General features: G+C 35.8%; 1 protein-coding gene across 1 annotated transcript in view; it reads right to left on the bottom strand.

Moving 5' to 3' along the window:
* PHF14 (PHD finger protein 14) overlaps nucleotides 1-22,678 on the bottom strand; it is a 140,869-nt gene that overhangs the window by 93,277 nt on the left and 24,914 nt on the right. Inside the window, exons 6-11 of the mRNA XM_075728211.1 lie at nucleotides 18,827-18,986; nucleotides 10,383-10,494; nucleotides 7,704-7,841; nucleotides 5,675-5,821; nucleotides 1,787-2,057; nucleotides 1,091-1,197 (exon numbers count right to left, since the gene is read on the bottom strand). Of these exons, the coding sequence (XP_075584326.1) occupies nucleotides 1,091-1,197; nucleotides 1,787-2,057; nucleotides 5,675-5,821; nucleotides 7,704-7,841; nucleotides 10,383-10,494; nucleotides 18,827-18,986 (935 nt within the window). The remainder of the gene's footprint in view (nucleotides 1-1,090; nucleotides 1,198-1,786; nucleotides 2,058-5,674; nucleotides 5,822-7,703; nucleotides 7,842-10,382; nucleotides 10,495-18,826; nucleotides 18,987-22,678) is intronic.

Here is a 22,678-nt window from a genome sequence, read left to right as displayed (position 1 = left end):
CAGAAAAAGAAGGGTTTTTTTTTTCTTCTGGAAGGAACTGTTAGTTACCACACACCATAAACAACCTATTAATTTGGTTAAAAGCCCCACGCACAATCTCCTTCCTCTTTATCATCTTCGTGCAGTTCACAAGGACCTGCTGCTTCAGTTCCATATGTTCTCATTTAAAACGCACACCCAACAGTTTAAGAATTAATAGCAACACTATTTTTTGTCATCACTAACCATCACTTGATAGGTTGCTGAATTCAGCAAGAATTGCAGCATGTCATCTGTCACAAAAGATACAGTATTTCTATGTTCCATTTCAAAATCTTTAAAGATTAAAATAAAGAAATAATTATTTAGTAAAAATGCAATAAAAACACAAAATGCTTTTTTAACCATGATGATGAGTTAATAAAAAATTACATTAGCAACATTTTAGGGGTGCAATGCCATCATTTATGGGCCCCAAATTTCCTATACCCAAACAAAACACTCAGAAGGCACTATGGACGTGTGAATACTGATAATTTAAGCCTGAAAAATTAGCTAAGTCATTAAATCTAGGATGAAAACAACTAGAGCTGGAGTTGACATAAATAAATAAATAACACTCCAACAATCCTAGATTCCCAGTTATCAAGTAGGGTTCCAAGCAGAGAACCAAACAGGTTCAGAAAGAACCTAGAACGGCACACAAGCAAAACAAAAAAACACAGAGAGAGGAGCCAAGCTCTGTTGTCTCAAAGTCTTAAATGAAATGCATAAAAAGAATGAAAAAAAGGAGGGCCTTACGACACAGTTCACTCATGAGAGGGACCTGGCTGTCTATGTGCAATTTGTTACTGGAGCTCTCAGCGAGGCCAGTTAAAGAACTTGTGCCCAGCCAACATATGACATTTTTAGAAGTTGATTCTGCTTGCATGGTGGGGATGGGCCACAGAATATTTTTAAAAGAAGAAATATATTTTTAAATATTAATTTTAAAGAAAGAATGGCTTTTATCTTTCTTTCTAAGTCATTTTGTTTGGAAAGCAAAATGCTATCAAAGTTAACAGTAGCAATACTAAAACAGTACAACGGTTTATTATCCCTTTTCCTTCACCTTATTATACTCCACATGAAGCTTTTCTTGCTCATTTTCTAATTTATCCTTGATATTCTTCTGTTCAGCCATATTCTCCTGGATTTGAATCATGCGCATATTTCTCTCTATTTAAAAGAAAATTGCATTATTTCCTATCCTTGGCTACATTTTCAAGTTTTATGCACTGAAAACAGTGAAGCAACAAAAAGCATAAAACAGTAACAACACAAAACCACAAAACTATAGCCTATAGTTTTATTACAGAGACTGAGTAGAATGAATAGTCATAACATTTACTTTCTACTGCGTAACTGGTATAGTTATTTAAATGGTGAGCTTTGATCAGTCATCTAGTGAACAGTCCCAAAGACAAAATCATGCCATTCCACACAGAAAGGCAGGAAAACGTAAGAAAAAAAAGACACTAAAGGTATCTAAGCTTCCACTCCCTTCTTAGCAAAGACACTGCCTACTATTTATATATTGAAAAACTTTCTTTTCTAAAATCTTTTTAAAAAAATCACTAACTTTCTGTGTAAATACAGATACCAAGCAATAATATACCTGATCTAAAATGAAGTCATAATTCATATTCATCTATTAATAATGAACAAATACAAGTAAAATAAAAAAGCCAATGAATCAGCCCAGTACAGATACAGCAAAGCGATAATTTTTCATTGAGAAAAGAAAAAATGTAATTTTCATTCTTACCAAGGTAATAATTCACAAAATCAGCAGTGAGAGCTGGTTGTTTATGTTTTCTTCTTCCATCAACACTGGAACTAGTATCTGAAGTATCCACTGGAAAAATGTCTGTACTAATTCCCATTAACTCGGCTTTGCGCATAAGCTTACGTATGGCTGAAGCACTGCTAGTAAGCGGTCGTGGTAGCTTCTCCCTGGGAACCCAGGCCTGAGGCCTGGTGGTGCGAGCCAGCTCTGCCTTGGCACGATACTGCTGTAGCCTGGCGTTGATGCGAGCCTACAATAAAGAATTCCATAAATTAAAAATGTAAGGGAACAATTCAAAATTCGTTTCGAGTTAAACCCTTTTGGAACACATCTGTAATTTATTTGTATTTTAAAAGCTGCACGGTTTAATCAATGCTATTTTCACTCTGTAACTCTAAGACTCAAGAAACAGCCGCTGATACAGACATTTGATTTTACTTCAAAACGCATACACAAATAACATTATCCTTTCAGTAGGTTTTGGAGGTATTCACAGGTTTCTTGATGAGATTTCCCCACCAATGAAAGTAACACAAATGATTGCCGGCTTTCAGACAAGCCCTTTTAATAATGATAATTTGATGGGACTGTGAGAACTCACTGCTGGGAAGAGCCTTGGCTCACCTATCAAAAATACATTTAGATACACTTTAAATTGCTATCTACATGAGCAATAAAAGTTGATGAATAGCATTTTTGCCATATTTGACATCCTTTCATAGGAACTCCTTTCTCAATGCCATATCTCCTTATAAATATTAAACTAGCTGATTATAATGTGCCAAAACCAGAACCCAAACAGAAGCGAAGTAGGCAAGAGAAGCTCACGATGTATGTTGTTGATGACATCTGTATATTTGTGACCATCTGGGAGATCAACCCCAGAAGATCACGTTGGAAAACACTGTCTGAGGAACTCTATGTAGGGGCAATTCTAGCAGAAAATGACATCGACATACAAACCTTCAGAGGCAAAACTCCAGCTGACTCAGAAGTTGTTTACTTGCCTGCAGAAAGAAGAAACTAAACTAATCCAACTGCCCCACCATATGGTATGAGATGCTCCTGAGACAAAAGCAAAAAAGCGTGCATATATATATATACACACACACAGATGCTATGGTTGAGGAACATCTCTAATTACAAATAGCATTGCTGAAGGTATATTACAGACAGTTTAAACACGTTACCTTACCAGGTCTTGGTCATTAATGTTCAAGAAACACGGCAAATGTGGCTTTCAGGCCAGCTCTGACCCCAAGGGCTTTTTTCCTGGACCCACAGCAGCAAGCAACAGATCCACCTAAAGCTACTGCTTCGCTTTATTCTCCACTGGAAAGTGGTGAATCTCCAAAGAAGGTTTATAGCTTTCTCAGCTAAGATGCTTCTTTACTGATTACATGCTCAGTTCTGAAACCCTTGGGGTCATTTAAGATGTCATACAACTGCATACCCACAGCTTTATTCCACAAAGAGATGACAGATTAAAATGACTAACATCTAAATGGAATCCTGAACTCAAGTTACTTGGATTTAAGTAATCTACAAGCATACACTTTACTCAAGGAATGTACATTTCCTTTATTGATATAAAAAAAGTATTTCAATGTAGAACATCTTCCAACAATCCATAACAACCCTAGACCGATTTACATATATTCTTTAGAGGGATTTACTTTCTTGGGCCACAGGACTTGCCAGACCCTTGGCTCAGTTATTCCTGCCTGGGCTACAAAGCACCAAATATGCATTTTTTTCTCCTTCAAAAGTGTGCCTCAAAAATCCACTTTCACAATACCCAATAAAGTATTTGTACAACTGCGTATTTATGTTAGCTCAATGTTTGTAAACCTTACATAAGCCTACAAACTCCCCTGGAAGTGAGCTTTTGTATGTACATACAAATACACACTATATATATATATCTATTTACTTCTTAATCTTTTTTTTCAGACTAAGGTGTCTCAAGATTCTTATTTCTCAGACAAAATCCCAATTTAACAAAGATGGCTGAATTTACTGGTGGGATTTTAACTTCCTCATGCAGACAATATATGGTAAGGTAAGGGGTGAGTTTATACATACTTTTTGTCAACCACCCAGTCAGACGTTTCTAGTATGTATTAAGTACCCCTTACAGTGCATTTCTAAAAAGGCACAGAAACTACTCAAACAATTACTTCATAAAATCTCAATACACACAACTGGACACGGAAATGTATTTTTCAAGCATCCAATCTGTTTCCATCCATGTAAACTCAGGCACACACAATACTAATGCAAACTCATACAACACCAGAGCCATCAACAGTGAAATCAAATAGTTTTACAAAAATGTATGCAAGTTATCAAATTTGTATCAAGATGCCTATGACACCATGTCAAGTAACTCCACCTGCAGTTTTCAGCATTCATTCTTTCAGTTTCTAAACATTTAAGCCAAATAATTTAGATTAAAAAATCTGCAGGGTCTTGGTTTGGGGGAAAGAGGAGGAAGAGGGAAATGCTGGGAACTTACCAGCATTATCAGCACTGCATAACAAATACCTGAAAACAGAGCTAATAAGCCCTGTTGGACCCAAACTGATTTTGCACAACCATCACTTACCATTATGTTGGGTAGTATTCATATTACTGCAATTTCTCCGCTACATAGGTGCATTTCACATAATTGAGAGCTGAGTGCATTCAGCAAGAATTATGTAACTAGTTTTAAATGAAGCTACACGAAGCTCAATACATACCCCACAGAAATATGTTATTCAAAATTCTTCTATGATAAAGTTTGTCCATATTCATTGTCAAATGCACAGGTCATTTTAGATTAATATTCTCTTCTCCTATTCAAAGATCTTTGAAGAACTAGAAAGTTATGGGTTTTTTAAATAAAAAGTCAGATGATATGAAGATTTATTTTCTGATCATTACATTACAGTTCTCCCTTCAGAAAAAAAAGCAGTTATTTCTCTCCCATAACTGCCTTCCGTTATTTACAGCATCTGCTACTTTCTCCAACATATCAGGCAGGATTCATTCAGATGACCTGCTTTTATACATAGGTATGATTTTTCCACAGAATGCAGTTCAGCCTAAGTAGTGAAAGCAAAGTATGCTATAAATTCCTCAGAATCAGAAAAAATAATAAAGTACGTGCATTAAAACCTATCAAAATATGCAGATTCCCTCAGAAGGATTGAAACCTTTATATCAACAGGATATTTATCCGTTGAGCTTATGCAGTAACAATTGTACACGGATCTGCCACTAGACAGGGATACAGACTTTGCCTAAGATTTTCAGACAACTCTCAGTCAGCAGCAGAGACTCAGTTTCTATACCTACATAATTTTTTTTAGGAAATCTTTACTATGAAAAAACCCAGCACACAGAATTCTACTTAGGCCTATAAAAAGTGAAAAAGGATCCAACAAGAAAAAATTTTAGGCTAAACTCTTCTGCCACGTTTACTAAGGGAGAAAAGTGGATTTTTACTGAACTTGGATGTAGAACTATACCTGACTTCCTGCCTGGCTGTCTTTTTTTGTTAAGAATCTTGAAGAAAATGTTAAACAGAATCTATGAATTACAATGAAAATGCAATTATCAACTTTTTGCCACAAAGCCAAACAAAGTAAGATTTTCCAATTCAGACAAGCATAGATATCCCTATTTGAAAAGTAGTTTATTGAGAATTGTTCTTAGAGACCAAAACCTACAAATAATTCACTGCTTTGTTAAATGACCATGCACTATCAATATATTTCACATTTCATTTCCTACTATAATAACAATTTCCCATCCTCTTCATTTCTTTCTTGTTTAACACGGATGACTAATACAGATGCATTTGTGTCATGAATACAATACCTGAGCTTCTGGCGAGAGCTGTTTTTCTCTTTCCTGCAAGGACATTTTACAGTAAGATTGTAATGCCAAGTAGTTCTTCCGCTTCCATTTTCTGTCTAACCTGTCCGCATGCTGTTTACAATAAGCAAAAAAAGGGTCAGCTATGTCCTGTTTCAGAGAAAACAAAGGGGAAGGAACAAAAATAAAGTAAGACATACAAGGTCAAAAGGCTCTAAACAGCACAAACATTCTGGCAATCAGTTCACATGTTCAAATAGACATGTTTTTAAAAATAGCTAATATGTATGTTTCTATATCATTTTGTCATGTAATTTACCGTATGAAGTGTTTTTCCATTTTTTTCACTGTGTGACTCTAAACTTTTTTTAAACACATTAACTATTCAGCTCTCTACTGTTCAGTCTCTATTTGCTCATTCCCAGAATAAACAGCAGAAAAAATTACTAAGTATAAATCCATTTAACATATAACATGTATTGTTAACTTCCTGTTGCTTCACTGTGCTGTCTTTTGCATTATATCCTACAAGGGATTAACAATTCTGAGTAACAGAAAAAACAGTATATTTTGTTTTCTCAAAAGATTTTCCAAATGTTTTTGTGGCTATACCTCCATGTGATTTATCATATCTCAGATGATTTTTTTTCCCATTTTTCATTCTTCACTCCATCAGATCTGCACATTATCATAGCTCTAAGTTTATAGCCACTTTTAGCACTTGCAAACTTGCAAATACCTGAGCCATGCAGAGATATGGTTTGACTATATTTCATTGCCAGTATATTTTCAAAAGTGCAGAAACATCATCATAAATCGATAGACTAAGGAGAACTTAAAGCAGTCTTCTTCATAAAGTAATAAAAATATTAAAAAAATAATTTGCCTATCAAATTTTACTTTACTCCACCTATAAAACACAGAGCAATAAAATCTACACAGCCTTTCCTTACAAACGTATTTTATTTTGATTTATATTTTCAGAGTGTGTGAGAACTTACTTCCAAAAATTAGCAGCACCCTAAAATTAAGATTCTGTAATGCCTTGATGAAATATATTTTGGTGACAGAAAACATGTAAGAAAACTTTAAGGTGGAAAGACAAGTAAATGCATATGCCTAGAAGAAATTCACATGGAGTGTTTGAAGAATCAACATTACACATAATTTATCAGGGACAACAACAACGAGGTAATTGTACTATCTTCCCATTTATCAGTCTAACAGAAGAAAGTATTTTGTGATTCCTTTAAGAATCACTTAGAGGCCCGCTGTTTTCAGAAACAAAAGTGTCAATGTCAATAGTGCAAGTAATGCCTGTTTGTGTGCTACCTGTAGTACTTCCCAAAGCAATGAGAAGTTAAATTGTGCAGCTACGAACGTGATAGGCTTAATGCAAATGATACATATCAGGATGAAATTGGGCAACCTAGAAGTACTTATACTGTAAAAATGAATTCAGAAGTAGGAGCTTCAAATCTAAATTGCTTTAATCACATTACAGGAAGAAAACTGGTAAGAACAGATATAAAAAGTTATCAGTAGGTTATAAATGTTTGCTTTTCATTCTGATTCCTAAGATTAATGTTACCACAAGGAAAGTCATATACCTGTACTGCAATTTGAAGAAAACACTGGAAAAAATGCATGAAAAAAAATGGCATTAGATATGTAGTTAATTCCCCAAGACAGTCCTATTTGGTATGAAACAGATTACTATACTACATAAACAGCTAGGTAAGTATGTCAACCTAGGTGAAGTTCACCAACTAGGGTTAGAATTCATGTCTGTATTGATTGATAGTCTATTGAGCCAACTTCTGTGTTAACCTTCTCTATCCCTTTCTCCAGGCCATTTCAAAAGGTGCTCAGAGTTGGACAATTTTGTGAACAAACAGCCCTCCCTGGATAGTCCCTTTACTCAGCCTACGACTTGCTACTGATTTACAAAAAAATTTGCTCAGCGCACAATTTCAGGTCATCTTCACAAGCTTTTGATACGAGTCTTTTATTCTACCCATTCCATAGCTACCTCTTCTGCTGCTGCTTCTGAGAGAAGGCCTTCCTTCTGAGCACAGGTCACATGAAAGTAAGCTCTGCACATTCCAGCATCACAACTAATGCATACACCAGTTCTGGCAAAACGAGGATCTTCGCAAAAACTGCATTCCTTTATAAAGAAGAGCAGAAAATGCCACAGTAGATATTTCAGGTGTGTTTTGCCTAGTATTTGATAATTCACATCTTGCATATAAAAACAAACAGGCAGGTTTACTCCTATGTGGTACAGAAGCCAAGTATACTATTGACAATTGACACTACTTAAGAAGTTTACTCTGTCCCAACCCCCACTATTGATTTAATTTTCACCTAGCAAGGAAAAAGTGCTTAAACAACCTAAACAGCATGTTGGATGAATTCTTATATGAACTTCTATGTCTTGTATTCCCCTTCAGAGCAACAACTAAATACTACCCAAGCAATTAATGCACAATTACTTATATAAGAAGTATGGTATCATAAAACAACATTACTGCTCAGCAATATTCAATTGTTCAACAAGTTGATGGTGTTCAAAAAACTGGTAGATGTGTCACTTTGGGACATGGTTTAGTGGGCATGGTGGTGTTGGGTTGATGGTTGGACTGATGATCTTAGAGGTCCTTTCCAATCTTAATGATTCCTAGTTTTTACTTTCATTATAAATAATCCAGCCACCAAGCCAGGAAACTGAAATTGCTACTCTACCCTTAATTGGTTTAGTGGTTGACTGGTTGATCTTAAAGGTCTTTTCCAACCTAAATGATCCCATGATTCTGTGATTCTATAAGTTCAGAGGACAAACAACAGAAAGAGAGCAGTACTCTGGATGACTGAAAACCGTAGATAATTACATAGATGTCCTTTGATAAGCAACAACCGAGGAGCAAATGTGTGACAATGCAGAAAGAAAACTCAAGAACTGTAAATATCAGTAAAGAAGGTTGTGATTCACTTAAACACTGCACTAGGGCTTCAGCTACATGCATTCTAGGCACAGCCTTTTACAACACAGCAAACTGACATCCCCTAATGTGACCTGGAAAAAAACCCCACCACTTATTTTTCAGCCAGATCAATTCCTCAGTCTGTTTCACCACAAATTCATACCAAACAGCTGTGCCAGCAAACTAGAGTAATGAGCACGTAAGCAGGAACAAGCAAATGGGAACATGGGCTGCTTAAGCAGTGCTGCTATCCAGTGCATAAAGGTGATCTAAAATTATACAGGTGTGTGTTTCTTAATCTCTCACAAGCTGAATACAGAGCAAAGCTGTGCATCACCTACAGAAAATATCTCCATGCAGAAAGTTAAACAACAGAAAGGAATGGCAAAGAAAACTCAGTGACTGAAGAATCTCAAAACACTGCCTACACTACCATAAAAGGGCACCCTTTAGCTGTGCAACAGCAACACGTAACAGATAGGAAATGAGTGAAACAGGTAAGAAAATAAGTGAAAAAGAATATTATATGAAGCTGGTTTTGCAGGAGGAAATTTTGCTAAGCAAGCTGCAACTTCCACACTTGATACAGCAAACAGCGTTTGTTTACAGCTCTGCTAGAGTAATGAGTCCTCATTTGTGCAGTTCACTTTCACCTTACTCACAGTAATAAAATACGTCCAAATTCTTAGCCCTGCTCCTATACATCACTCATTTTAATTAAAAAAAAAAATAAAATGGATGATTCATTACAACAACAGTTTGTAGGGTTCTGGGAGCTTGCTCCGACTTGTTTTTATATAAACATTTCTAAACAATGCTAAATGCCTCAGCAGGCCCATGCTGCACGTGCTCCTGATACAGGCATGTTGCACACAGGCAATCCACAGTTTTTTAATTTATTTCAGATATTATATGTATTTTTAAAAATGTACTAGATATTTTCATTTAGTATTCAACTTGACAAACTGACATTCCAGAAAATGAAATTGACTGTGCACAAATGAAGCATTAGAGCAGCAGGAGTACAACCACCTTCCCTCACATTAGCCTGATAGATATGGCTTCTCCACACTGTCCCCATTAGCTACAGAAACAGTATTTAGCAAATTACTGAGCGCTGTCCTCTGCCCATTGCACTGGTTTTCTGTACAGTTTGTGTGTGATCACTTTTGGTCTGGATTGAAAACATTTATATGTAAAACCATTTTAATTTTACAGCCATTTTTCTGTTCAAGTTGAGGGCCCCATGTTATTGTGGGTTTTTTTAAAATACTGCTTTGCAGCAACCTTTTTGTATCCATTCTAGCTTATAATTACATAGACTGTAAAGTAATTCTTACTCAATGTACCTCTGTCACTTTCTTAATCAACCTAAACTTCCATTTCTCCATCTCGCATCCCACAAATCCTCTTCACTTTCCATCCACGTTTTGGCAATCTGCCACTAACTGCCTTTAAAAGAAAGTAATTAGCACCTGTGTAAAAAATAATGGAAATTAGGGGGAAAATGAAGACAGAAATTATGGATAACAGATGTAAGGAAAATAGAAAGAAAGTGGGAGGGAAGAGCAACGGTGTAACAACCATGAACAAACTTAATCTCATTTTTAATCCTGAACCTCACTGCAATTTCTATAATCAGGAAAAATAAAGTTGGGAAGATGTATGTTATTCTATTACATGTAAAAATGTAAAATAAAGCCACTTGTCTCTTCTAAACTTACCTTGGCACCATACTTTGAATAATTCATTTCTGTAAGTGTTACTGGCCGCAGTTTGTCAATATCTCCAAATGCCACTCCTGGAACATAGAGGGCACAAACAATATGGACCCACCTAAAACAGCAGATAAAATTAGGTTACTGTTATCAACATTTTGTTCCTATATTATACTCACCATTTGCACATTTCAAAGTGCCTTGTAAATGTTACAGATGCTAGAAGAAATGTGTTTGAAGGAAAGTACATTACAAGCAGGGAGAGCATGTGTATTTGGAGTTCAGCGGCTCACACACTGAACGATAGAGTAAGGCTTTTCAAAGTCAGCACAACTGCTCTGCCTGTCTGGATAAAGGGCTGGGCTACCATCACCTTTCTGTTCTGATGGCTTTTACGTGGGGCTCCACACCACTTTTTATGTAATATGAAGCGTACATGAAGAGTTTGATACTACTTATAAAAAGCTAAGGCACAGAGATACTTTCATGATGGGGCAGGAGGTGGGAAGGGGAGGAACAAAATTATACAGGTAGTCACAGCAACACTGAGCTCCAGGCATAGAGCTATGAAGTACCTACAACACAGCATCAGTCAGACTTTGCCTTGTTACAGTTACACCTGTTAATATCACCAAAACTAACTAGTTTTAAGCAACACAGATAGGAGCTGCATTCAGTTATAAACATACCTGAGTTGTTTTACAGAAATGCCTATCTGAAACTTAGATGAACAGATTGTCACTTAGCTGTACTCTTCTTCACTGGCCATAAACAAACTGGAAGGTAATAGGTCTAAATCTTCAGCCTTGAGGGCATAAAATGAGACAACATGAATCTGGACCACAGTGTCTAGTAATTAAATACAACACAAATGATAATGGCTTCAGTCTCAAGCCTGCCTTTGACAACGTCCTCGTTTCAGCTGGCATAGAGTTAATTTTCTTCCTAGCAGCAGGCATAGTGCTGTGTTTTGGATTTAGTAGGAGAAGAATGTTGATAACACACTGATTGTTTAGCTGTTGCTGAGTACTCCTTATGCTAGTCAAGGACTTTTCAGCTTCCCATGCTCTGCCAGGTGCACAAGAAACTGGGAGGGGGCACAGCCAGAAGAGTTGATCCAAACTGACCCAAGGGCTATTCCATACCATATGACGTCATGCTCAGTATATAAACTGGGGGGGGGGGGGGGGGGGGTTGGCCGGGGAGCAGCAATTGCTGCTCGGGAACTGTCTGGGTATCAGTCGGCGGGTGGTGAGCAATTGCATTGTGCATCACTTGCTTTGTATATTATTATTACTCTTATTATTATATTATCACTACTACTATTTTACTTTATTTTATTTCAATTATTAAACTGTTCTTATCTCAACCCAGGAGTTTTTCTCACTCTTACTCTTCCAATTCTCTCCCCCATCCCACTGGGGCGGGGGAGCGAGCGAGAGGCTGCGTGGTGCTTAGTTGCTGGCTGGGATTAAACCATGACATACAGACATCTTCATAATCTCCTGAAACTCTCAGTTACCAGAAGACAGCCTTGCAGCAGAAGACAATTTTCTTCCTCTTAGGTAATGAACACTTTCTAAAAGATCCAACTCTCATTGTCACAAACCATCAGTTAGTGACAAACTCAAAATCTGTTCTACACAGCATGCACAAGTCAACTGAGACAAACTACTCCAAAAAAATGAAGTGTTCCTCCCCAAAATAATCTTTCTGTTTTATCAGAACTCCAGAAACTATTTGCTACCTCTTGCTAAGTCACTAGGTAGGAGCAAACTGTCATAGACAGGAAGTCAGGATTGCTACTTTCTGTTATCTTAAAAAATATTCGAGAAAACAGCCTTAAAACTGCAGAGGTATGCAGCTACCACTTTCAACCTATGAGCTCCCAGATGACATGGGATACAACTAGAGACTTTGGACATAACTGAGCTGAAATATCCTGTTACAACGTACTTAGCAAGTACGTTAACTCAGCACTTTACGATCTTCCCAGTCATTAACATTTAACAGTGAATATATCACTAGTGAAAACTAAAACTTCTGTTTTAATAGAATCATAGAATCTACTCCCTGTGTTCAAGACGACTCATGCTGCTGCCAGAAATGCTTTTTCCCTTGGCTCTCAATATCCATGTACTGCAATTTTCCAATCTCACTAAATACCAGGGGCTCAGCACAAACCTGTCACCACCTACTTAAATCTGCATCCATGCTGCCGTGCTCTTTTTTTCCAATCTTCTACCACGGTTTAGCCTATCTCTTCTCCCTCCTCTTTGTTTTGTGTGTCAATAAAAAAAAATTCAATTGGACCAGAGCAATAAGATCTGCTGCATTTCAGCTGCATTTAAACAGCATGTTTATTAAGCTGTTATTAACTGCTTAATAACTGTCTACAGATGAGAGAAATACTGAAGTTGATGGTTATACTAATCAGGAGCTACATGTAACCCTGATTTCGCACGTTTCCCAAATCAGCAGGTTTCTCATCAGCGGTCCTCAGACCTACAATGCTGGAATTTACCATATTCAGAATTACTAAGTTTCATGCTAATTATATATGACTCATATATCCAAACAGAAATTCAAAAAAAGCAAGATATGAAAGATTCAGTAGCAAGCTCAAAAATACATATACACTGAAGTCTTTACAAAAGAAAACAATGATCTTGCAATGTACAAAATGGGTGGACAGACTTTATTTAGGATTTTCCCCCAAAATAGTCCGTGATAATAACCGAATAACAGAAAAATCCCAGTAACAGTAAGAAACTACTTAGAAACCATTAACTCACTTCACTCTATAAGAAATTTCTCAGTAAATCTAACATAAGTCACAACACTGACTGATCCATAGGGTCATACCTGACAAGACTCTTCACCTGCATATTTGAAAACAAGTTTTTACCCTATTGTTAAATCACTCAGGTTTGAGATGCTAAGTGGTAAATTCCCTTTAACACATGAAAACTTAAATCAATGAGAAGAATTTATATCCTAAATACACATTTACATGCAACAACTGCATTGCTTTGTCATTACAGATTTTACTGTGGTTTTCCACATCCACAAAACGGTTTGGTCACAGCACTGTAACTACTGGAAGACTCAAAGAAAATGTAAAGTTTAAAGATGAGTTACAACCTTGTCTTTAAATAACATAGTACAAATATGACAGCATGCTAACTGCCAGAGAATAAGCTGAGATACTCAAGTGTTCTGCCAAACTTCTTGCTGCTCAGATAGTGAGTAAAGCTCACCACTGTTTTTATTACAGTATAAACACTCCAGCATGCCAGCACAACCTCCGAACTTATACAGTGTTATATGCAAAAAATAAGATTCTTCTCATTACTATATGAAAAGTGCATCTTCTGTCTACCTCCCCACAAAAGCAATGGAGGCACAAGATATTCCTGCAGGGAAGCAGTGGAGCACCTGGTACCATCTCTGCCCCTCCATACTGTATCCAGAATTGGCTATAGTTTGGCCTAAATCACTACCATACCTTTATGAAATATTCTTCTACAAAAAAAGCGCATGTGTGTGCATGAATGTGTATTTTGGTATATATTATGCATTTAGTAAAATAAATACCTCATTTAAATGAGCATACTCTACTTGTTTTCAAAAGGAATCAAAATACTTTTTTTTTTTTTAAAAGGCAAATGCCACATGCAGAATGAGACCTGTAGCCTTGAGATAAAGAGACTGCTTGTTTGTAAATAAAAAACATCTGAATTCTGCAGGATTTATTTTCTATACCCTTCCATTGATTTAAGATGTGTTATATAGAACAAATTTGTATAAACGGAAGATACACATCTCCACAATTACTATTCTTAAGAAAAATCCAAGGTTCTGGTTGGAGATTTTTGATAGCAAGTTTTAATACAGCCTCCTAAATGTACCCTCCAAAGTTCAATATAAAGATACACATCTTCTACAAGCAGCTGCTTCTCAATTTAATTTGCACAGTTTTTTCATGCTCCACTGGTGTATTAAATGCTGCTGCACTCTGTAGGAGTTTTATCTATGATAAACCCAACAGCTGGCTGCTTGCTTCATACTGACCTTCTCAAAATGTTTTAGTACATGTCACCCAAGTATTACAGTATTACAGATTTAAGCTGACATTTCAGTGTGATTGGCACAAAAGTGCCTCATTTCTTTAACGACCTATATGCAAACTCAGACCTGAATCTTTATTAAAAAACATACACAAGTCAGTCAAGTTCACAGCTGATGCAATTTTAGCTGCTTTTAATACCAGTTCTAAATATTTTCCTGCTCATTTGTTTAGCTGCACATGTTTTAGAAGCTTGTAATTAAGACAAATTGGGTAATCAAAGAATAATAATCTTCCTTGTTACTTTACCATCCATTTAGCTTGGAGCAATGATGACAGATGTTGATTAGGGAAGAAGAAAAACTCCATACTGAAACAAGGACAGAATTCATATTCTTGGATAATAGCATTTTGAGAAATAAAATTTCATAAATTCACATTTACGCTTGTGAAACCAAGAGGTTAATGTGAAAATGCTTCTGCTGAGAAATTAAGCACCTCATTCTAATGATTCACCTTTCACATAGGAACAGAGAAATTATTCCAACTTGATTATGAAAAGAAACTGAATAGGTTTGGTCTCGCCTCTGTGCAATTTCTAGTACCGATGCATATGAAGAATTTCTTTTAAAGAGGTGGTAAAGGGATGGAGAGCAATGGTGAGTTAAACAATTCTGTTATTCAGACCCTACCCCTTAGCTTGCAGTGCCCCATTACCCTTCAGAATTCAAATTTGCAAACAAATAACAGAAAGAGAGCACAAAAATTTGCACATGGTAGGTAGTATTTGTTTTTTATAGTAAATAAGCTCTATTCATCTGGGAAAATAAGCTTATACTTATTGACAACAGCCATATCACATTATCTAGCAGGTAAAAATGCAATAATAACAATAATAAATGAATGTGTTAATGCCCACAATCACCAAAGCAGGCATGTGCTTCTGCACAGAGAACCAGTGTCATAGGGAAAACGCTTCCACATTAACCAAAAGCATACTACCATTTTATAAGAAGAAATTTAAACAATTTTTAAAATGTTGACTATTATGGTTATAGGGGAAATTACATATATAGTGCTTAAACTGACTTACAGAGCATGGAAATAAAAAGGTGGAAATAAGATTTGCCAGGCGATATGGATTCTCAAATTTCCTAACTGTTAGAGAACTGACTTTAGTCTTTCAAAATATTTTTTCCACATAGCAACATTATTACTAAAACAGAAAACAGAACTGGGAGGTACAATTTGTTTAATTCTGTAACAGCTTTATAAGGGAGACGCACAGACACTGTCGAACTTAAGACAGACCAGAAACTGAGCATCTGAACCCCAAAAGTATTTAAAAAGAAGCACAACTGCTTCTGTGGAATCAAAATTATTCACTACAAACCCTGACTCACTTGTGTCACTTTTTTTTTTTTAAATAGCACAGTATTTTCTTCTACTTTCATTGTTTCCCCTTTATAAGATGCATGTAGAAGACATGAAGGAAAAAAAAGATTTCTTTTACATACTGTATGTATATCTTCAAAATGCATCTCGGCTACAAATTGAGAAGCTGAGCTCAGTGTATATTCAGTGGAGAAAGGTAGATGCCTCCAAAGGTTATTGCTAGCATCTGCATCCTATGGTCAAAGTTCAGTGTTACGAATACCCTCGTTATCTCTTTATTCCCAGCACAAACTCAAATTGTTTTTGGTATCAGAAAAAAATACAAACTAAGGGAGAAATGAAAGGGCATGTACAATTTCATCCACAAAACCTGAATCAACTTACGACATTTTAATAACGTATTTACTTTACTGAAGACAGACAACACAGTATGTCAAAAAAAATTTTCCAAAACATCACCCTGAGCTCTGCTGAGCTTTTAATGATGGCAGGACCAGATTGTTACAGTATTAGCAACAGTAAAGTCTGTGTAAGACCAGAAAGTAAAAAAAAAACAAACAAACAAAAAAACCAAACCAGAAAACCAAAAACCCAAAACAACCAGCAAACACCAAAGAACTGGGGGAAGATACGGATACAGATACGCTTATGCACACATTACAAGACAGCTGTATACTTAAGTGATAACATATACAAAACCTTACTAACACAGATGGTAAGATTAAACTTTTTATTTCATCTTAACTCACTTCCTAGCATTTGTGCAAGTCTAACTAGGGAACTCTTCACAACAAGTAGGAAAAACCATGAAGACCACTATAAACCAGTGGGTGAAGAAAAAGCAAGGACATGGTTATATTTTGTGATTTGCTAATACAAAAGATGTTGTTCTGCAATACATAGCTAAGTGTAAATTGTAATGTGTCTATGAATGCATATTAAAAAACACAAAAGGTTTTACAGTAACACATGTTGACATTTCTGAATTTTAAAGTATTTGTACTAATACTGAATATTTAACTGGATTCTTTCTGGCTCATCCATCATCATCAGTAAGATAACGTCTGCAGGCTTTTATATTCCTACCTCTCAAACAGATACGTTCAAACAGGATTAAGAAAGCTGCTCTTTCCTCTGAACTTACCAACTAATTATTGCCTTCCCATGTTAATATAATCAATGAAAAGCTTATGATGGGCCCAGTATGTGAAAGCTTTGTATGTTACCACACACCTGCAATTCATATAACTGTAAAATGTATGGAAGAAGAACTTAACTGTCATGGTCTTAAAAAAAAAAAAAAACCCCACACACCACCATAAAAAAAAAAACAACACCAAAAAACAGTAACACTAGCCATAGATCAGACATCACTGGTAATCCTGCTCTCTCCTTTCTTATAGAAAATTAGTTACCACTAATACCTACATCTTAATTTATTTTCCAAATGTGACAGGAATGGAAGACATCACATAAGAATTAATCCACTTACTCTCTATTTAGACCTGAAGTCCTTCCTAAAAAGTTCATCGCTGTCTGGAAATTATCAGAAGTGAAAGTGAAGCATACTCTCAAAAATGAAGAATGGAATTAATTCCCATCATTCAAAATAATAATAATACACCAGGTCTCGCTGAATACTTTTAGCACAACTTCAACATGATTTTGTTACTTTTTCCATTACCTGACATCAGCGACACCCATCCTTAGCTCTCCTAAAAAGCATGGAGTTGTCCTCCCACTTCCATCATACTTAGTAGACTTGAGCAGAGTTTGTACAAGGTTGCAGTGACATTACCTTGCACAAAGCAGAATACTACAGAAAGGATAAAGCCTACTTTTCCTTCAATGAAATGGAGCACATTCTTTCATTTTCCCAATGGCCACATACTTCTCCCAGTCCAATATGACACGAAGTCTGGAAGGTGTTTTCCTGCTCTGCTGCAGACTTCATCATTCTTTTTTGTCGCATTATTAACTGAAGAAGAGCACTTCGGTGTTTTGCTACTCTTCAGGATTAACCATGAAAGAAGCACAATACTAGCAAGGCATAAAATGCAGCTTTCTGGCAGCTGATAAAATTGAACTACCAGAACACATGCTCAAATTCCATAGATTGACAGCAGATACCAAACACTACAAGCTCAGTCACCATCAGAGAACCACTGTGACCAGCCCCAGCAGCTGTCCTTGCTAGAACATAATACTACTATTAAGCAGTGAGGCTCAAGGGACTCAGACCCTGCTTTTCTCACTGCAACCTCCAACCTTGAGCAAACCCAAAACAACTACACAATTTTTCTTAGGTTTCTGATCCCCAGTCCCTGCCATCAATTTTTCAAGCCGTTGGTCAAGTGAGAAAAGTCATGCCATTATCCTTGCAGATGTCTGAATACTGAGTAAGAGTTTATGGGGTATTAACTTCCTCTACACAGGAAACCTTTTTGTTTAAATGTAACCTGCGTTCCTGATGCAAACAAAAAAATAAAAGGTTCTTTTTCAAGACTCTCATCACCTTCACTAGTGTGTTTTTTTTGTCAAAAAAGATGCATCACACAGGTACTTCAAGGGAACAAAGAAAGGTCTTCTGGTATATCCAGTAAGACATTTATAAACATCTAACAATATACACTGACATCATACTGAATAACAGGATTTATCAGTCCCTGAAGTAAATGGTGATCTTTTTTTCACCTAGGTACATCGTTTGCTCATAGCTCCATAGATCTTCATACTCAAATTCACCTTAAGACAACGTCTTCCTAATATTACAATGGGCATGAAAAACATTAGGAGCACACAAAAAATTAGGTGATTGACTATCCAAAGAGCACCCAACTCAAAAGTGAGGGGGGAGAGAGAGAGAGGACATCAACAACAAAGTTTAATTTATGACACTGTCTTCTACAGGAACAGACTAGGGCTAAACCCAATCTTTTAAATGTAAGATGACATCAAATCCAAAACATCACTTCTTCAGTCTTACCTGCCTGCATCAGTCTCCTTGAAGATCCCATCCTGGTTAGGACACAATTCACAACTAGGTGTGACACCACATTTGCATGCATCACAAAACCAAGGTTCCGTGGAATTTTCTGAAGCTGAGCTCATGATAGAGTCACTCTCTCCATCAACACCATAGCAACCTACACACACAAAAAATGGAAAACCAATATAAGAAAAGACAACTGTAAAAGTAGACAGTTGTCAGTTATGATTTCAGCAGGAAACACACACACACATATACATTCAGAGGAATGATACTGAAAGTCCCAAGAAAGCTTACAATATTTTTGCACAGATTATCTTTAGTGCAAAATTCACATTTTAAAGAGACCCTAATTCTAAGAAGCGAACTATTTTATGTGACTGTCTTTGATTACAACTGAAAACCAAGAAGAAAAAGGCTGGTTTACTTCATTCTTTTAGCAACGCTTGGTGTTCTTCCAGACTATCCATTAAGAAGGAAAGTAAGGAAACAAGACTTAAAACAACCAACAAAAACTGAGAAAAACTCAAAGCATTTTTTCAAATCAAGAAATATATTTCAAGTTAAATGCAACAAGCTAAGGAAAATTTAAAAAATCCCAATAACACACTGATCAATTACACTATTTTATGGAGCTATTTACAAGAACGGTTCTTCATTCCTTTATCATTATCCTGTAAGGTCCTGTATACCATATCCCACTCTTCTCCTCCAGTGTGGCTGTGTAGTGCTTATGTTGAGCTACTTATCTTCCCACGCAACCTGTGAAGTCTGCTTTCAGTTGGATCAACAGCCTAATCCAAATTATAACATGGTTTCTTGAATACTAGCACCAAGTGAAGAATCCATGAGTATCATGGCTCAGACTGCAGATTTGTGAGCATTTGCAGGCTTCTCTTGGATATTTCTATCTTTCTCCTTAATCTGAAAATGAACATTATTTTGGGGGTTGGGGTGGCATGGGGTGTTGGTTGGTTTGTTTGTTTTTTAAAGAGGTTGATTATGCCAGTAGTATTCAGTCTACAAATACACACTCCACTTTTTCACTTTGCATTCAGCATCCAAATCAACTAAAAGGGAATATACACATGAAATAAAAAACACCATTTGCATACTTTAGGGGTAGTAGGACTGAGCTTAAAAGACCTATAACTTCAAAACCAAAGTACAGTTTGCAGAGCAGATATTGACAGTTTTGAGACACCAGACTGCTTAAAAAAAAAAAAAAAATACTTGGGACAACTATACAATCACCATTCTCATTTTTACCTAGTTTTAAATTATAGCTAAACTCAATCATTCAGTTTCTCCATTCTTCTTTCGTATATCCACTGTAATCTTTATGATTGTTAAGGTGTCTATGCATGCTTAATCACCACAAATTTAGGAAAACGGTATTTTTAAAGTGATTTAGAAGCTTGTTAATTTAAATTTTGCACAAGGATAAGAGTAGTACTATTACTACTGCAAATCACAAAAAGGAAAATCTTAAAGTTTATCGCCACAAAACTATTTCTGCATATGCCACATTTTGAACATTTATCTGTTATTAAAACACAGTAGAAATTTTACTAAAAGATTAAATCCAGCTATTTGTCAAAAACAGTGATCAAGTAAACATTTGTGCTTGCAAAACAGTTAAATTATTGAATTCTGCAATTAAATAACATGATTTGTTACTTTGGTTCATTAACCACTGACTGTAATAAAATAGCAACAGTGCTCTAACTCCCCTTGTGACAGAAACAGAGCTCTGCATAATAGACTAAAACTGCATTCAGGAAATAAGCAGTAACACTGTAGGAACCATTTAAGAAATATAGTCTTCCACTACAGAATGAGGTTCATCAATAAGAATTAAAATAAGAAGCCAGAATGTTTCTTTTCATTGTAAAAGCATTCCAGAATCAAAGTACTAGGAATGCCCAGAAGTACATTCACAGACAAGTTTCATTAGGTATATAAAATATCATACAGCTTACACATAGGTAACTCCGTTTTCTGTATAATGCGGTACCAGTAGTATTAAGTAGTATTAAGTAGTATTCCAGAAAGTAATTTTTTAAATTCTAACAACACAATCTTGAATGCATGCCAGTAAAGCTAAAACTTTTTAAAAAACTTTTAAGCAATTACATTAATGTACACAGCCCATTGATATCATTGATATCATAGAGCTGATGAATAATTAAGCTTTTTATAATTCCTACAGACTTCTTAACATTAACATTTTCCTAAATGTCCTTATTAAACACTGCCTAACACTATAGAAGCAGTAATACTTTAACAATTTCTACTCAAGTCTTGGGACCCAACAGCTGAAGCTTAAATTTGATCTAGTAATACTTAAAATGAAGAGCTGAGTCCCAAAATCAATTACAAACCACTTCTTAAGCTGCATTTTTGCTAAGGATACGCATGTATTTTAGCACAGAATTTTTCTTATGTTTGTTATAAAGAATCATTTGCTGCTTTTGGGTTGTTAAGTGAGAACAGAAACCAAAGGAGAGATCAGATTTCATCAATGTAATATCCATATGGATAATACAAATCTGTTGAACAGCTGTATTCATGAAATTTCTGTAAAGCTACAATCTATAAATAAGATGACAAACCCTGTATGTGGTTTTGACACCAATAATCAATATGTATATAAAGAGAATTAAATTCCTTTTAAAAAATAGCAGTGAAAGTTCCTTGCAGGCCAAAAATATATAATGAAGCAAAAAATAACTACTAGCTCAATTTTTAATTAATAAAACTTTCATGATTCAAAAACAGTAAAATAATTCGAAACAAAAAATAATCAATGACAAAATATATTTGTCCTGATTCAAAGAAGGACAGGTAACACAATGATGATGTCATTTGACATTAAGATGCCAGATATGTACAGGGGCAGATGTAAGGCTTGTTTTTTCAAATGTACAAGGAATGAAAAAAACACTTTATTTCACTTCAATTGAGATATGAAGGTAAAAGCAGTTTCAGAACAAAAGCCTATGTAGAAATATGTCAATTTTGCTAAAACTTTGAACTTCAGTCCAAGTAAATGTATTTGGAACAATGAAAAGCTAAGATCATTATAGCATTCACCTGGGATGTGAAACAGTCTGAAGTCTCTGCCCAGTCCAAACCAGAGCAAGGATATTAATCTATTCTCCCACAGCCAGTGCTCTGATCACAGGTGGTCATTATTCCAAATAAATATCTCAGTCTCTTCTGCGAGTTCCTCCACTTCCATATGTAAACATTATGGTATTTATTGCACTAGATGTTCTCTAATTCTGCAGCCTAACTGCAGCAGGTCAAAATTGTTCCAACATACTGTGAAACAAAAAAACTTCAATACTTTATGGTTTTTCAAGAAATGGAAATCTACTTTCTGGTTATTATTTAGCAACCATAATGAGAACCCTGGCAAAGTTGAGGAATGCTGCTCACCTAGTGCCTCTAGTGTCAAAATTAAAAAAAATAAATTTTCAAAATTTCTCAATATACCAATTTTATTTTTTCTCTTGTTATCACAAGTTGCAATACTGCCAACAGAAGAACGAATTTGATCAGATTAACATCACGTTTTTAAACAACAGAATGCTATACACACCTTGTCAAAATATAGACTTGCGGATAAAGAGATTATCAAATACATTCAAGCAAGCAGATGCAATTTCACACTAGTGAAAAAGACGAACTTGCAGTTCTAGACCACACTTTCAGCGGCTTTCACTTTCCAATTTCAAGTAACTTCACGATAGTCATGCAAGGGACTCATATTTCCCTTAGTAAGTTGAAACTGGGGGGAAAAAAAGTGGTTTCTACTGCATGGCTATAATTGAATTTTTGTGT

The sequence above is a fragment of the Pelecanus crispus genome, chromosome 2 (genome assembly GCF_030463565.1).
Source record: "Pelecanus crispus isolate bPelCri1 chromosome 2, bPelCri1.pri, whole genome shotgun sequence".
Classification (NCBI taxonomy): domain Eukaryota; kingdom Metazoa; phylum Chordata; class Aves; order Pelecaniformes; family Pelecanidae; genus Pelecanus; species Pelecanus crispus.
This window is presented reverse-complemented; position numbering and strand designations above follow the sequence as displayed.